Raw genomic sequence first — 16,911 nt, forward strand, 5'->3', positions numbered from 1 at the left:
AGAGCCATGTCCTTGCTCTGAAATGATTTGATATAATTTGGATAGAACATTTCCAGGAAAAAAAAGGCCAGTAACCAAAGCTGTCATGCAACGGACACTCACATCTATAATGAATGCCATTAAGACCCATTAAACTCATCAGTGAAATTGAAAACATAAAAAAAAAATATTGATATGCCTAGTCCTACAAAATACTTACTCTTTTAGTGCTTGACCAAAGAGATAAGTTAGGTTAGAGTCTGAACTTCAGTGTAAACATCATACAAACTGAGTTGGTGCAATGGGAGGGATATGTCAACTTAATCATTAAATCATTCAGAATCTTTCAGACAGAGTAATATATTAAATATTGAGTTGAAATCAGCTTTGCTTCTCCAGTGTGCAACTTCTTCTTTTAAACAGATATGGATTTATTAAATGAGAGACATGAGTTTTAATCTTGTGCCCTTAAATCTGCATTGTGTGGTGGATCCTTTGCAAAAGATGCTTATTATGAACCTTGCTGTGTGAGGTGTTGCTTTATGGGGTCAAGGCAGTCATGAAGAACAAAAGAAAGGGTCCCAGAAGTCTTTGGTAATGAGTATATGTTGCACACAAATACAGGAGGCACAATAAGTTGTAAGATGTTGCTACTTCAAATTTATTTTTAATACAAGCATTGCTTAATTTAAGCACAATTTTACCAAACCAGAGAGGTCATCAATCAGGTCATTGAGTAAGTCTTCCCTTTCCTTTCAAGGGACAGGTGGCTACTCTCCCTGCATTATGCTGTGTAAGCATTAAGCCCCGGTAGCACACACATGAACATGCATAGGCCTTATCAAAACGTGTGATAATTTGCCCTTTTTAAATCAAAGCTTTATAGACAGTGGTTTATTTAAACTTGCAAATAATAACCAATAAGAAAGAATGCACACAGCTGCAGTTTGCATCAAAACAAGCACTTAGGATTTTGTAGTGCATATAAAATGAGCAATGAGATCTATGTATGCACTTAGCCATGCTTAGATCTAAATCTTTGTTAGCCTAAGGCTTTGGTAGAATTAGAAAGGGTTTCAGCACTGTTTATAAGAGTGGTATCAACCTCTTTTTTTTTATTTTTTAATTAATTCAGTTTCTGTGAATCTGGGATATGAGGAAATGTAGAAACTCTAATTAAGAAGTTTTGGGGAAAGTTTGCTGTATATTTTTTAAAGAAAAGCAAAACTTTTTTCTGTTTGGAATACTTTTGAACATATTGAATGACTAAATTAAAGCCTGTATAACATCATAATAATCAGTGTATTAAAAATTGTGACAATCAGTGACAATATGTTTGTAAGAGCTGTCGTTTTAGATGACTTTTAGAAATTAAAGCTAAAGTCTGGTACATGAGCAAGAAGGGAATGTTTAAATTACTTGTCAAGATTATAGCTATCTGACAGTATACATTTCAAAGTGAAAGTAAATGTATACTGTTCCTTTTCTGGAAGAAATAGAGGATATGCACTATGCTATTAAAAAAAAGAAAACACATCAACCCCAAATTCCATTTTTCAGCTTAAGGTGGGAATTATGTGTTAGAATTCTGAGGGCAAGTAAAATACTAATTGACTTCACTGGATCAGAATTAGCACAAAACAGGCGAATTTATTTTTTTAATTACTACCTAAATAGAGTATAAAGGAAGGGAGTGGAGGCATATTGTTGTAATGAAGTGCAAGAAGAATGAAATTTTGATTCTCAAAAATGTCAGTCCCTTATTTCTTCTGTAAACTGTGGTTTACACACAAACCAAGTGCATGGATGGGAACCTCACTGACATATCTACATGCAGTTTTACATTTCTATTAGTCCATTGTTTAGCAACAAAGGTGCACTGTTTCAGAAAGCTCTTCCTTTTTCAAATACATTTTGCAGTAGATAACAGTCAATGCTGTTGACTGCACATAGTGGTAAGAGACTTTAAGTCTCTGGTTCACAGCCAAGATTCTCCATGAACATTTCTAAGGGTTTATGAAAGACATCTGCAGAAGGGCAGCCTACTCTCTGTTGACTGAAATTTACTATGCAGGATTCTGTGCAGCTTGAGAGGGAGCTACATCTTTTGAATTATAAAAGAACATGAGACAGCTGTGTTTCCTTTATGGAAGATATGGTGTTTTACTTTGAACTTTAGGGAAATATTGTAGATGATGCAGCATAACTACGCTTGGAATGTAACTGACAGAGAAGTAGGTTGAGCTGCCAATGTATTATTGTTATGGTGAACAGCTTTATAATTTGCTGAGAAGATAAACTGACATGAGAAAAGGGACAGTTATATCAACAGAACAAATTCTGTCAGTTTGCAAATCTACTTTCTGGGAAGAATCCCATAGAACCCATGAACTGTAAAAATTGGATTGTAGGAACTGTGAATTTAATTAGGTGTCAGCATAGATGTAAGGATGCATATATTAGTAAATACCCGATTTGATAGGTAAGCTAGATTTTTAGTTATTTTAGAAACAAAATTAATATTTTACTGTGAACATATTTAAATGTCTAGGGTAATATTTTCTCATGTCTTGGACAATAAACATGCAATTTATTTTTCACATAGTTTTGTGATTATTGAAAAGAAACCTTCTTATAGGCAGAATATATGAGTCAAAATACAGGTTAGGAAATGTGTTTTACAGACTTATTTTACTTCAATTGTTCAGTAAGACCTCTTCCAGTAATGAGTTTATTCTAAAATATGCAAGCAGTGAAAGGTTGTTGCCTCTGTCTCTACATTGCCTAACAATTATTTATAGAGTGAGAATTTAAATAAAAGGGCTATTTCCTCTTGCATCATTAGGTAATATTATTGTAGAGAGAAATAACTGTGCCATAAAGGATACCCTAACCTCTGCCTTCCAAAAAAGATGCCACAAATTAAAGCACACTTCTATCTGTAACACTAAATGTGTAGCAACTAAAGCCACTTTCTATCTGTTTAAAAGTGTGCTTTATTCTAAAATTCACGAGGAAAATGCAGAAATATTTGATGTTTTCTAATTGAAACGTGTAGGCTTCTGTCTCTTACACTTTATATATATGCTACTGCATATGACTTTAGTACAGAGCAATGTGCATTCTGTTGCAATCTTATACCACATCCTGTTGCAATCTAATAGCACTATTTTTTTGTTTGGTTGGTTTGGTTTGGTTTTTTTTTTAACTTCATCATCTGGGTTTCTTGGATCTAAAATTGAAAGTCAATTTTATAAGCTCAAAAAACTTAGATTCTATGTGTTGTTCAACTGAAATGAATTATGTGAGCTAATATGTTTCCACAGTATAAAAACATCCTTTTGCAAGCATGTGAAGGAGTTTTAATAGCCTATGGTGTCAGTCAATAGATGTCATTTATATCAGTGCCTGAGGGAACAAGGTACTACTACAGTTTCAGAAATTTGGGAAGTTGTCTTAAACATGTTTTGTTTTGAGGTAAAGTGAGTAGGAAAAGATGAAAAGAACACTACCTCTAAACTGTTATTATTTCAAAAGTCTTCCCCACAGAATAGTTCCTATACAAACTTATTAGTTATTTATTTAAGCAAGGTTTGGGGTTTTATTTCACTCAAAAAATACCTTCAGAATTGATTTATTATGAATACAGTTTTTCTCAAAATAAAATAGGAATCCATTATTTCTGAACATGAAATGGCATACTTGTTGGCTAGTATTTTATTTTAACTACAGGAAGAGTTCTGTTTATAACTAAATGGAAGAGCATAGGTAAGTATGTTGACATTCTGAAGATGTGACTTATCTTTCTGGTTTTGGTGAGAAATGTGTATTGAATTACTGCTTTGATGGAAGAATTTTTTATCTAAACTTTATTCTCCTTTTTTAAAACATGATATATCATTTAAAAATAAAGTAACAACAACAAGGAAAAGAAAAAAACCACTACACAAAAAAGAGCTTAAATTCAGACCTTCTTAATGAGCCAGTCAAGATGAATGCTACTATAATTGGAGCAATATCCTTATGCTAAAAAACAAACAGAACAATACAAAAACATACAAAACATTAAAAAAAAAATCCAGGTAATTGTTTATACTGGGTCTAATGGCCCATAATTAATTGTTTTCATAGAAGCCTATAAGGTGCTATAGTTTGGATTTGTGGCTAAACCAGAGTCGATAGCACAACAGTGTAGGGGCTGCTTCTAAACTGTGCTTGCACAGCACCAAGGCATCCTCTGCCCCCTCCTCCTTCCCCTTAGTGAGTAGACCTGGCATAGATCGGATTCTGGGAAGGGAAAAAAAATAAACAGAGCCAAATTGACCAAAAGGATATTTCATATCATATAACTTCATGGTCAGCAATAAAAAATTAGCAGTGCTGAGAGACAGCTGCTAATCATTAGAGACCATTTTTATTGATCTATTTGTGGAATATTGTCAATTTTCACTTTTGTATCACTTCCTTTTTTTCTCAACTCTTCACTTACAAAACTGTCTTTTGAAGTGTCTTTCTTGCTTTTGCTCTTCCTGTTCTCTCCCTTTACAATTGTTTGGGACAGGGAAGGAAGGGAGTGAGCAGCTGTGTGGTGCCTGACTGCTAGCTGGGGTGAATCCACTAGAATTCTCTACTCTTCTTGTACATCTAACAATTAATTTTCAAATCCACACAAGTGATGGAATATTTCTTTTATCTTTATACCCTAAAAATAAAAAATTAATTACTCTTGAAAAGTAGATGTCTATTTTATCATTTTAGATAGTAGTTTGCATAACCTAAGCTCTCTTCTTCCATGTCTTGAAGGTGAAAGTCACAAGGTACAAACCTTTCCCTGGTGCCCAGAGCAGTGTTCTGTCTGGCCCATTATCTCACCTGTATTGACACAAATTCTTTCTAGTCTCAGTGCCATGTACTTCCATCTTTACAGTGCTGTGCCTGACCAATAACATGGTTGTGTAGTTTCTGGCTTAGCACTGATTTGTATCCCATCACTTGGTCTGGCATAATGTACAATTTTGTCTGCTCATGCTTGTTGAAATGCTACTAACCAATAAATAAAAAGTCTCACAGAGGGCATGTCAATGAATGCTAGTTTGGATATAAAAATTTTCCAGATAATATTGAGATCCTTTATTAAATTTTTTTATTTATTTGTTTTATTTCAGGCTCTCTGGAATGAATATACCTCCTCCAGTTATAAGCAACAAAAACTGGCTCAGACTACATTTTGTAACAGACAGCAATCACCGATACCGTGGATTTAGTGCCCACTACCAAGGTACATTTAAAGAAATAAATTTTAATTGTGGCTGTATTTGTTAGAAAAAAATAATACCTGAAGTTTTAGGAAATGGGAAGGGTTACATTAAAAAAAGCACCTCAAAAAAAAAAAGTATAGCTCGTTTTTCAACCTGCTATATCAAGTTACAGTCTGTTAGAATATGGATGGTGTGTTACCTAGTGTATCTAAATTCAGGTACCAAAAAATATTATGGGAGATCCCTGCTTTACTTTAACCTGTGCAAGTACTTAGCTTTTAAAATGGTCCTAATATTCTGAAAAATACTATGGAACAGTAACAGAGAGAATGTCTTTATCATTAAATTATAGGAATGGCACTAGAGTTATATAAGTCATATTTGTAAAGCAGTAAGTTTCTGTTTACTAAAGTAGCATTTAATCACTATTACTTTTTACTATGTTTTGGAATACTTTGCATTATTAAAGTTTTAATTAACCAGAAAGATTCTTACTCACAGTTTTTATGAACAAACATTTATTTTGAGTTAGAGGGAAAGCATCTGAAGCATAATTTTGGGAATGTCACTGTTTGAAACAAGGTCATTCTAATTATGAAGTGCTAATGGAAACTAAATGTCAGTAGTGCGAGGTAGTACTACAAATAATATTTTTCAATATCCACAGTGTATCAATGGATCTTCAGGAAACAGTAGCCCCTTTTTGTGTTTTAGTGCTTTTTTCATTTATCTGATGAAAAACATCATGGCATTCCTACCAAGATCTAGTTCAGGAATGTTTTTTACAGTTTCTTATAGAAAATCTAGCATAGAAAGAAATAAGTTGTATAAAGTTTTTTGGAATCTGATAAAATTAGTCAAGTAACGCAAAAAATGCAAATATCTAAAGCCTATGACTAATGTTTTTAATTTGATCTTTGATAATAGCAAGTTTTACAACTCTGTGTGATTGCCTCAGATAGCACATTCTAAACAAGAATAGAAAAAAATTATTACTACTTTCAGCAGGTATTGTATATCCTTATTTGGACTTCCTGAGTTAATAGATGTTCTGGAATGTGTATTCTGAATGAATTTAAATGAAAGAAACTTTCTTAATGTAGCTTCAGGGCTGCTATAATGATTTATGAAAACATTGACTCATTTTTTGCATGATATCTTTCATACCACGTATGATAAACCACTCTCTATTAAGAAGTTGCTAGCTTATGGAACTGTAAAAAGATAGGAAATAGGAATTCTCTGTAATAAATCTACCCCACAATTGAGAAACCATGTGATAAGTATTTTTGGAGTGTTTTGGATTGTTGAGCTACTTCTTTTGAGCTAATGAGAAAAGAAGAGCAAACAATGTCTCATGGTAAACATACATGCATTCCTCCCAAAAATGTGAGGTAATAGCTAATGAAAGAGAACAGGATTATGTTTATTTTTAAATATGTGTTCTACCCAAGACCCATAAAACATATGAATTTGTAGTTGTGGGAGATTTGAATACGCTGTGTGTCTTCTATTTCTCCTTACTGCCTAAGAATGTAGTGATTAAATAATAGTGGTTTTCCTATTTTGGTTTACTCATTTAAGATTTAATTGTGTATTGCTGAATGTGTGTTAAAGTGGACTAAATAGCAAGTTGTCAAATGCTGCAACAGCCCATCATACTCCAAATGAAGAAAATATCTTCTGCTACACTAAAATAAATGTAGGGAGTAAAAAAAAAATTAGCATGTAAAGGAATTAAATATGCATACTCAAGTCTATATGATCATTAAAAAATAACCTTGATAGTAGAAAATAGAAAAATTCATGTTCAGATAATAGAGAAGTGTATTTTCTGGTAGGTTAATGGTAGACTAAAGAAGAGAGTGTAAGGAAATTAAATACGTTTCATAGAATGGTTTAGGTTGGAAGGGACTTTTAAGACCATTTAGTTCCAACCCCTGTGCCATGAGCAGGGAAACTTCCACTAGACCAGGTTGCTCAAACTCTGCCATGAACACTGTTAGGGATGGGATATATTAAAAAACCTTCCTACAGTTAGAAAATAAACATTAAATATATAGCACAAAGTATTTCAGGTTTTTTGAGAACTATAACCTTAAATTTTTCAGTTAGAGATAACTTTAAGCCTTTTTGTAAGGACAATTTTCAAATTTTAATTTCATTTATTTTGTGACGTGAGTTTTCTGAAAATCAGATAATTGACAAAAATATTAAAAGTATTGCAAAATGTCATGTAGTACAAGGGCTTGACTCATTCTCAAGAGTTTATTTCTGTATTACTTTTGAGAGGGAATATGTTAATTCTTTCAATAGCTTTTTTTTATCAGAGTGCTACACTGTAGTAACTGTGTTGAAACGTAGGTCCTTCTCCTGATTAATTGATGTAGATTGACTGTAACTTCTTTCTGAGTTCCTGAAACATAATGTTTGCTACATATTACCACTATAAACAGACTTACTAATTTCTTGGTACTTCTTCTAGTTTAATTTTCTTTAGCCTATTGTTACATGTTTTTAAGGACTTGGAATTCAAATTCTGAACTTCAGAACACTGCATAATTTTAGTCTGTCACTGCGTGGCACTGCAGTACCCTTTTCAACTAATCACTCCTTTGGTTTACTGATTTTGTTTGCAGTAGTGCGCATTTTGTTGGTGTATTTGGGTCATGGTTTAACCATAAGCAGCAATGAGGCCCTCTCACCATCACTCACTCACTCACTCACTCACTCACTCACTCACTCACACCATCCTCAGAGTACAATGGGACAAAATAGGAAGAACAAGAGTGAGAAGTTTCATGGCTGGAATGAAGATGTGGCAAATCACTCACCAACAACTGTCCTGGAAAAAATGGCCTTATTATAAAACCTTTTAATGACTGTTTTGGGTGTTGGAAAACAAAGACAAATAGTAAAAAATTTATGAAAAACACGTTTACTCGCCTCTTCTGAAAGCTTAACTTCATTCCAAACACTTCCCTTCCTGTATTTGACCACAGATTACTCTTTGTCTCTTTGGTGACGTGAGCCAGTGCAGGAGGTTCAGGTGAAAGTGTAGGAGTTAATTTTCTGCTGCTCCTCATTTCTCACTCTTTTCTTCTGCCATTTCTTCCCTCTTACGTATTTCTTCTGCCTTGATGTACATTGACCATGAATCATTGCCTCTTAGGGGAAGAACCTGGTTCTCTGTGGCTTATCCATGGACTGCAAACCCTTTGAGGGTATTACTAGCTCTGGAACGGAGCATGCTCTGATCTTGTTTTTTCCCTCAGTGTTTATTGCCTTATCTTAAATACATCTTCATAGAAATGCCACAAATTCTACGGATGGACTCACTTGTGTACTGTGGTGGGTCCATTGTGGAGCCAGATGTGGCCAGTTGTGACCAGCATGGGACAGCTTAGTGTCTGCTCAAGGGAGAGGTGATACGTTCAGCCCTATACTCCTCTGCTACCAAACCCCTGGCATTTATACTGATTACAGTCGTATTCCCTTCTGATCTCTTAAGTTTATGAAAACTATTTTTTAAGATTCTTTTTCATAAGGCAGCCTCACCTAGCTGAGCTTCACTGTAATACCTAAAGCTGTTGTGGCCTAGACATTTGAAAAGAAGACTAAAAGTGATGCACTGCAAGTCAAAATATAGTTGCCTATTGAAAAAAACCCCAGAGCAACAAAAAAATAGAAAACCTAGGGTATTGCACATTTTTTTCTAAACACATTTTTAATGTAATTAAATATATTTCACTAATTTTCTGTTTAAGATCTTGCAAATAAGCAGGAACCTTTAAAGCCCTTAAAGTTTTTGTTTTTTTTTTTTTTTTTTCCTAATTGACTTATACAGAAAAAATGAAATCTGATGAGGTACATGAAACTGTGGGAAGCTCTCAACTTCATTGAAGTAAGCAGTCATGTGAGTTATGTGTATTACTTTCTTTTAATAGGCAATTTTATTCATTAAAGGTATTCATTTATACAATATTTAAAATACATTGGTAAACAATAACCAATGTGATTAGCAGAGAAAGTTCAGCAAGAAATTTCAATTGCAGGAGAATGAAAATATTTCCCTACCTAGGTTGTGTTGTCTGGTCATCTGTGTTTCAGCACTTCTTTCTATTCACTGAGAGTTCCTTGCCTTGATGCTTTCTCTTCTTGTTGCCTTGTTAAAACTCCCTTTGAGTCAGAAACTGTTGGCTGAAGTAGAACAAAAGCTTCTTTGGATCTTCTAGAAGCAGCTGCTTCACTGTTTCTTGGCACCAGCAATCCTCTTTTGCTGTTTCTAAAATTAGTTGCGCTCTTTTACTCCTTCCATTTCCAGTTCCTTTTGGTTGTTGCTTTCTTTTGGTTACTTTTTGCACTCCATCTTTTATGTATGAATCCATAATATTATCTAAGTGGGCAGAAGGGATTAAGTTAGCTTCACAGCATCTGGTCTTACTGACTAGCATACACAAACTTCAATCTTGATATAAAGCATACCAAAATTCAGAAAGGGCTTTCAGAAAAAAAAAAAAAAATCTTCATTTTCTGATAGTTAGACGTTACTTTAAGCATCTTTAACTTTGCTATCTTTTTAGATCCAGAATCCTTTTCCTCTCACTCTCTACCTTAATTCTTCCTTAAGCTCTGGAAAGTCTCAACAGTAGCCCTACAATTGCCAATCATTTAACTTGTGAAATCCATTTCTTAAGTGATTTTGTTTCCTTCCCTTGTTTTTTTACCTCTGTTTAAGCCATGTGCAAACTCATGCTTCCACTTTGAGCAAAATAGTATCAAATACATAAATTGAGTGCACATTTGCAATCCATTAAGAATATTTGCTTATAAGAAAATACAAATGAAGCCATGAAATACATCCATGAGCATTTCAGAACAAAATAAAATTTAGTTGTCTTGCTCGTATTTAAAAGTATGCAAATGGTTACTCTCCTTCAGACTTTACAGACAACTATGTGGAGCTGAGGTTGGATAAATGTGAGCACCTTAAATGAGGGATGAAATATGAAGAAAAAGATGTTGAAAAGTTTCTTCTTGCTCTGCTTGATTTTCTATTGTTACTTTCTTTTTCTTTCTGTCATTTTGTTTATTAATAGAAATGTATCTTCATCCATAAATTATTTATGGAGTTAGCTCTTCTTAATCTTTTTTTCTTGGTTTTGCTTTCAGAAAGAATGTAAAGCAATTGCCAATCAGGTAAAGAACAATAGTACTAAGCTGCCTTACAACATCATGGCTAGAGTTGCCAGAAGGGGAAAACTGTCTTTATCACTTTTTTTCTCAACATTCGGCAATTTAATCAGGATTTTGTCATTCATTTCTTATCTCAAAAGCTATTGCAACAACCACTACACTGTACTACTGCTGAAAGACTAGCAGCTGTAACAGAGATATAGGCAAGATTTTTGTTTAGACGCCTATAGGTGTCTGCATACCCATTAAAGCTGGAGAGCTGTGAAGAACTCTGCCTGTATATATGTGCTCTGATGCACCACAGAAATCGCCCAAGATACCCAATGTGTTTCTTTGGCAGTGTCAGAAGTGCAGAAGTTCTTTGGGCAGACAAACCAAGGTGTTACCAAGACATATGTTTTGAAATTAAAAAGTTTCTCCAATTCAAATTATGTATGGCTAACTGAGCCTTCCCCATACCTTGCTAATCCTGCCAGTGTGGGCTGCAGAGTGATTCAGCTGGCCACATGGCAGATGTTGGGTAGAGGTGTTCTAGAGTAGAAGAGTCATCTGCATGGTGCTGGCAAGTCAGAACTTACAGGAGGTGGAGTGTTTAGTGTGTCAGACACCTAAACACCAAGCAGATGTTTCCTCCCAGCGAGACAGTGGAGAGAGTCATGTATTGAGATAAAGCCAATTTAACACGACAGAAAATGATGGGAGAGTAGTAGTTTCGTTAGGAAATAATGATAAAACAATATACAAAACTAGTGATACAAAGCAACTCACCACCTGCCAACTAATTTAATTCCAGTCCCTGAGCAGTGATTGCCACCTCCCAGACAAGTTGCCTCATCCTCTGTTCACATGATGTCATGTGGTATTCCTTTGGCCAGCTGGGGTCAGCTCTCCCAGCTGTGCTCCTTTTCAGCTTCTTGTGCACCCTCATCCTCCTTGCTGGCAGAGCAGCGTGAGAAGCTGAAAAGTCCTTGACTCACAGTGAGCACTGCTCGGCAAGAGATTGAACATCAGTGTGCTATTCTCATTCTAAAACCAAAACATGGCACTATAACAGCAACTAGGAAGAAAATTCACTCTATTGTAGCAAGAACCAGGACCCCATGCCATTCTGGCATAGAAACTGGAAGATGGGAAGGAAGAAATAGCATATAGGCATCTGTTATAACCTGTCTTAGATGTGTGCTTTAAAATTAATTAAAACACTACATTCCACAGAACACAATGACTAGATATGCATTTATTCTAGTAGTTTGTATGCCTAGTGCAACTACAGACACACTGATGTGGGTTTTTAATCTCAGATTGCATTTACTAATCACTAACTGAAATGTTTTATCTATACCAAAACATTCAAGGGCCTGAGATTCCCTAGAAGAAAGAAAGGTACTGCGTCGCTTGAGTCGCATTTGTAGAAATCTGCTACTTTGACAAGGGCAGTATCTTCTGCATAGGCCAGTGCAAATAAGTTGCTGCTTTCATTGATAATATATTGACAGATGACAGATATTTACTTTTAAAGACAGATACCTAGTTATCAGAATTTTGAGTCTGTGACTTTTAAGATCTTGAAATTCTTTTGTCAGTGCAGCACAGATGGCTACCTGATTTTGCAATGGACGCAGGAGTCTCTTCATAGACTGAAACTACCAGAGTCTCTCAGAAGTACTTTTTTTTTCCCCTCCAGGCATAACAAGAGATTAAATTGTATGGATCGGCATATAAGAAAATGTTTTTAGTGGATTTTTATAGTCCCAGGTCTTTCAGCTCCACTTCATCTCATACTGAGATATATTTTCTAAACAGATTATTTTTCACCCTTGCACCCTTGAGATGTCTTTTATTCGCAATTATATACCCACACAATTACAGTGCACAGAATGACATTGACTTTGTTCTAATCAAGTTGTAGAAGAGAAAAAATGTTACATTTTGTTGAGCATTTCCAAATTTAAAGAACTTACTAGCAGAGTTCCCCCAATGTTAGATTTTAATAACACCACTATTGAGAGTTAGTTCTGATACTGTGTAAAAACCCAGAGAGATCTAATTTTAATTTTTTTTTTTTTTTACTTCAAGTAACATCATATTTCCTTTAAAAAAGTCAATGGAACTAACATTAAGTATTAAGACATGGTAGTAATTTACTTCTGGAATGAGCATTAAATGATGCAGTAACGAGTTGTCCTTTCCATTTTTAATGATTTAATGGATGCATCTTCTTAATTTCATATTTACCATAAAGAAAAAACTCCGATATTTTAGAGGCATTCAAAATATAATATCTTTCTGTTTCATTTGCTGCTCTGCATGCATACTCTTCTTTATTGTTTAAAAAAAGAGTAAATGATAATACTTTATGTACTACTGACTGTATTCAACTCCTCTGCAAAAGAAAAGAAAAAAGTACTGAATTACTCTTTATTTCCATTTAGGTAATGCTTAGAAAGCATTTTTTTATTTGGGTAACATTGGTGGAAAGCTCAGGAATTTAGAAATTGAAATTAAATACAAGATTTTAAACAAATAGAAAAAACTAGGAAAATGAAATATTGAAACTATAAAATCCATTGGTAATATGAAGAATTCTGGTTTCTGGAAGGGAAAAGAATTATTTAAACCTCAGTGTGGCTTTAATGATCCTATTTATATAGATAGACAAATATAGATATACACATATATGTACACCTATGTAAATATATTAAAAATATTTTAAATGTATAAAAGCGTATATAATATATTTACATTTTTACCTATATTAATGTGTATCTGTATAAATTTTTGCATATATATGCATAATACACCTATTAAATTATTTCATATGTGTATTCATAAGGAAGTCCACTAAAATTCAAAGAAAATTTACTGGGAAAATAAATTTTCTATGGCACTTGAAAATTTCTATTAATTGTAGATAAACTTTATAAGACCTTCAAAATTCTTCATATTGATTAGGTCAAGACATTAATACATTAACCTAGATATTTGTATGTTTCTTAGCCATCAAACAGCGTAATGTATTGCACTGACAATCTGTTCATGTCAGGATGATAAAACAAGTGAAAGAAAAACCTGGAATAAAACACTTGTTTACATTCAGAATATTTAGTGGTGAGATTAAATGTTGGAACATTTTGTTTCCTCTTGGAAAATTTTTGACATGCAAATGTTCTCATAATATGCTTGGGCTTTTTATTAAATTATTTATATTTTTCAGCTGTGAAAATTATTATAATGATTAATAATTGAATGTAAGAAGCCATTCAAGTTAGTTTATTAATAGTTTTCACTATTATAAGTTTATTGTACATTAAAGAAAATAAAGCTGATATGGTCTAACTCTAGAAAGCAGATTTTAAATGCTAAAATTAATAGTGCCACTGGTATCAGATGCATTGGATTTATTTCTGCTGGAAGATTTACTCCCATTTCCTTCTCTTCCTCTTCCTCGCAGCATTTAATTTTTATTTTTTTTTAGTTCTAGAAGATAATTTTACATTTTGGAGGGATGATTTTCTACCCTTAGGGAACAGAAACACAAGGAAAGAAATAATTTTGATAAGAAAACAACAGGAAGATGAAGAGAACTAGATAATGAAGTAACTGAATATGAGTTTTTATGTACCCTCACACTCAAATTTTTCCATTTACCTTCAAATTAAATGACATAAATTATTATTCAGAAATATATTTTCTTTCTGTCTCTCTTTCTTCTCTTAACCTAATCTGGGTATTTTATGTTATTTAGTTACTGAGAGCACCTGTATTTGTGAGAGAAGGCATATCCTCATGTCCTTGAGGTTATAAAAGTGGAGTAATTAGGTAGTTTTAATTTTAATTTTAAATTAATAACTTGGCTAGGTTTATATATGTGAAATATAGCTGTTGTGTTTTTAAATGTTTCTCCCTGGTCTATTATTTGTAAAAATATTTATTTGGAAATGACCTGTACAAGATATTATGCCAGAAGTTATTTCTTAGTGCTAAATGAGATGCTATGGTTTTTACTCATTCCCAGTATAGATCAAGTGAGGACATTTGATATTACACTTCAGAATTAAGTCTAAGATTATCTAATTTGAGAAGTAAAAGTACTTTTTGCAAAGTACTCCCAGTAAATAAGGAGTCAAGTCTATTTAATGAAAAGTTAATCTTTCTTTTAATGAATGTTATTTCAAGTAAGAAATGAAATTTTCTGAACTACCTTTCTAATTCCCAGTTACACTTTCTCCACTTTAGTTCCAGTCAATGGGTGTCTTTATACTCTAAAACATTGGCAGCTTTATTTGTGTACTGCATCAGTAGCAGTATGAGAAAGCTGAAGGAATTAATTTTTTTTTCCCATTCACAAGCACCAGGAAATTTTTCAACATACATCTTTGTTCAGCAAAGTGTTTTCACTTAAATACAGCTGAGGTAATAAAACTTGTGTACTAATGAATATTATTCTATGGAATTTGTTAATGTGCAAAATCACTAACTAGTACCAAAGAGATTCTCAGTTATACAATTTCTTAGATTTTTATTATGTGAAATTTCAGTACCATTCATATTTAAAAGAAAAGTAAAAGTCCTCTGTCTGAAAAATGTCAGAGCAAACTAGAATAGCAGTCTGAATACTAAAGTGTTTCTAGCACTGATGTTTGTTGTATTGTATGTTTCTTTCTAATGTACTTGTTTAGTTTTATAGATGCCAAAATGTATATTGTTTTTGGTCTGGATCCCAGGTCAATATGAACATTGCTAATACCTTTTCAGAAAATTAATTTTCTAAGTATGTAGAAGAAAGACAGAGAGCCAAGTAAAGTGGTTAGAGTGGAGAGTGAGGGATTGTGAAAGAAAGATTTAGGTGACATGATGGGTAGTAATAAGGAGATTGAACCTGAAGGGATTATGTTGAATAATTATGACTTCTTATATGATACATACTCTGGTTGAAATCTAGTCTGTGCTAGCTGGATTGAACAGTCAGCCAGGATAAATCTCTTTTCCTGAGGCTGAATTCTCTCAGCTTTTCTTCGTAGGAGAGGTTCTTCATCTATCAAATTATGTTCATGGCTCTCCTTTGGACCTTCTGTAACAGGTCTATGCTCTTCCTGTGCTGAGGGCCCAGATCTGGATGCAGCACTCCAGATGGGGTCTCATCCCATGGAGAGTAGAGTGGCAGAATCCCTTCCCTAGCCCTGCTGCCCATGCTGCTTTTGATGCAGCCCTGGATACCATTGGCCTTCAGGGCTGCCAGTGCACATTGCTGGGTCATGTCCAGCTTCCCATCCTCCAGCACCGCTGGCTCCTTAACAGGGCTGCTCTCGATCCAGTCATCTCCCAGGCTGTATTGATCCCTGGGTTTGCCCTGAGCCAGTAACAGCACCTTGTGCTTGGCATTGTTCAGTTTAATGAGGTTCTCATAGGCCATTTCTCAGACTTGTCCAGGTCTCTATGAATGGCATCCCATCCCTGTCACATGTCAACCACAGCACTTGGCTTCTTGTCGTCTTCAAACTGGCTGAGGGTGCGCTCAATGCCTCAGTATATATCACTGATGAAGACACTAAATAGTACTGATCCCCATATGGGCCCCCAAGGGAAACCACTTTTCTATCATGCCTGTCAGAACACTAAACTGTCCAGAACATTACCCTCTGGACACAACTGTCCAAGCAATTTGTCATCCATTGAACAGTTCACCCAGAGGATCCATTTCTCTTCACTTTAGACAGAAGGATGTTGTGGGGGACCATGTCCAAGGCTTTGCAGAAGTCCAAATGGATGACATATATGGTCCTTTGCTGGATGATGTAGTCGGTCCATCATAGAAGGCCAGTGGTTGATTAGAGAGGGCTTGCTCTTGGTGAAGCTGTGCTGCTGTTCTGGATCACCTCCCTGTCCTCCATGTGCCTCAGCACAGCTTCTAGGAGGATTCTGGTTCATGGTTTTCCCAGGCACAGAGGTGATGCTGACAAGTTGATCATTGCAAGGATCTTCCTTTCTACCCTTTTAAACATAGGTAAAATGTTTAGTCATCTGGGACTTTGCCTGGCTGCCATGAATTTTCAAGTATCATGGACAGTGGCTTGGCAACTATACTGGCAAATTCCCTCAGGACTCTGGGGTGCAGTTCATCAGGTCCCATGGATTTAGGTCTGTTCAGGTCATGAACCTGAATTTCTCTGGCAGTGTAAAGGACTTTGGTCGTCCAGTCCCTGTCTTGAAGCTCCACTCAAGAGGTGTGGGAAGAGGATTTGCAAATGAAGATTGAGGCAAAAAAAAGGTTATATTGAGAGCACGTCGTAGTCCTCAGGTTCATACTTAGAATGCTTAAAAAAGCACACCTTAGTGCTTTTTGACCTAAATACTAGGAAGAGGGTAGAGGACAGAACAGAAAACATGCTGCTGTATAAATCAAACTTCACCTTGACTCCAGTTGTTGCTCTGGCCTCTTTGCATTTCCAAAGAATATAGCAAAGCTGAAGAAAGTTCA

The 16,911-nt window shown here is 34.8% G+C and overlaps 1 protein-coding gene across 5 annotated transcripts in view; it reads left to right on the forward strand.

Annotated features, from left to right (window-relative positions):
- The window catches only part of CSMD3 (CUB and Sushi multiple domains 3), a 593,532-nt gene that overhangs the window by 207,162 nt on the left and 369,459 nt on the right, over window positions 1–16,911 (forward strand). For all 5 annotated transcript variants that reach the window (XM_064706591.1, XM_064706593.1, XM_064706594.1 and 2 more), the window contains exon 6: window positions 5,145–5,257. In XM_064706591.1, coding sequence (XP_064562661.1) covers window positions 5,145–5,257 — 113 coding nt within the window. The remainder of the gene's footprint in view (window positions 1–5,144; window positions 5,258–16,911) is intronic.

This window comes from Zonotrichia leucophrys, chromosome 2 (genome assembly GCF_028769735.1).
Source record: "Zonotrichia leucophrys gambelii isolate GWCS_2022_RI chromosome 2, RI_Zleu_2.0, whole genome shotgun sequence".
NCBI classification, from domain to species: domain Eukaryota; kingdom Metazoa; phylum Chordata; class Aves; order Passeriformes; family Passerellidae; genus Zonotrichia; species Zonotrichia leucophrys.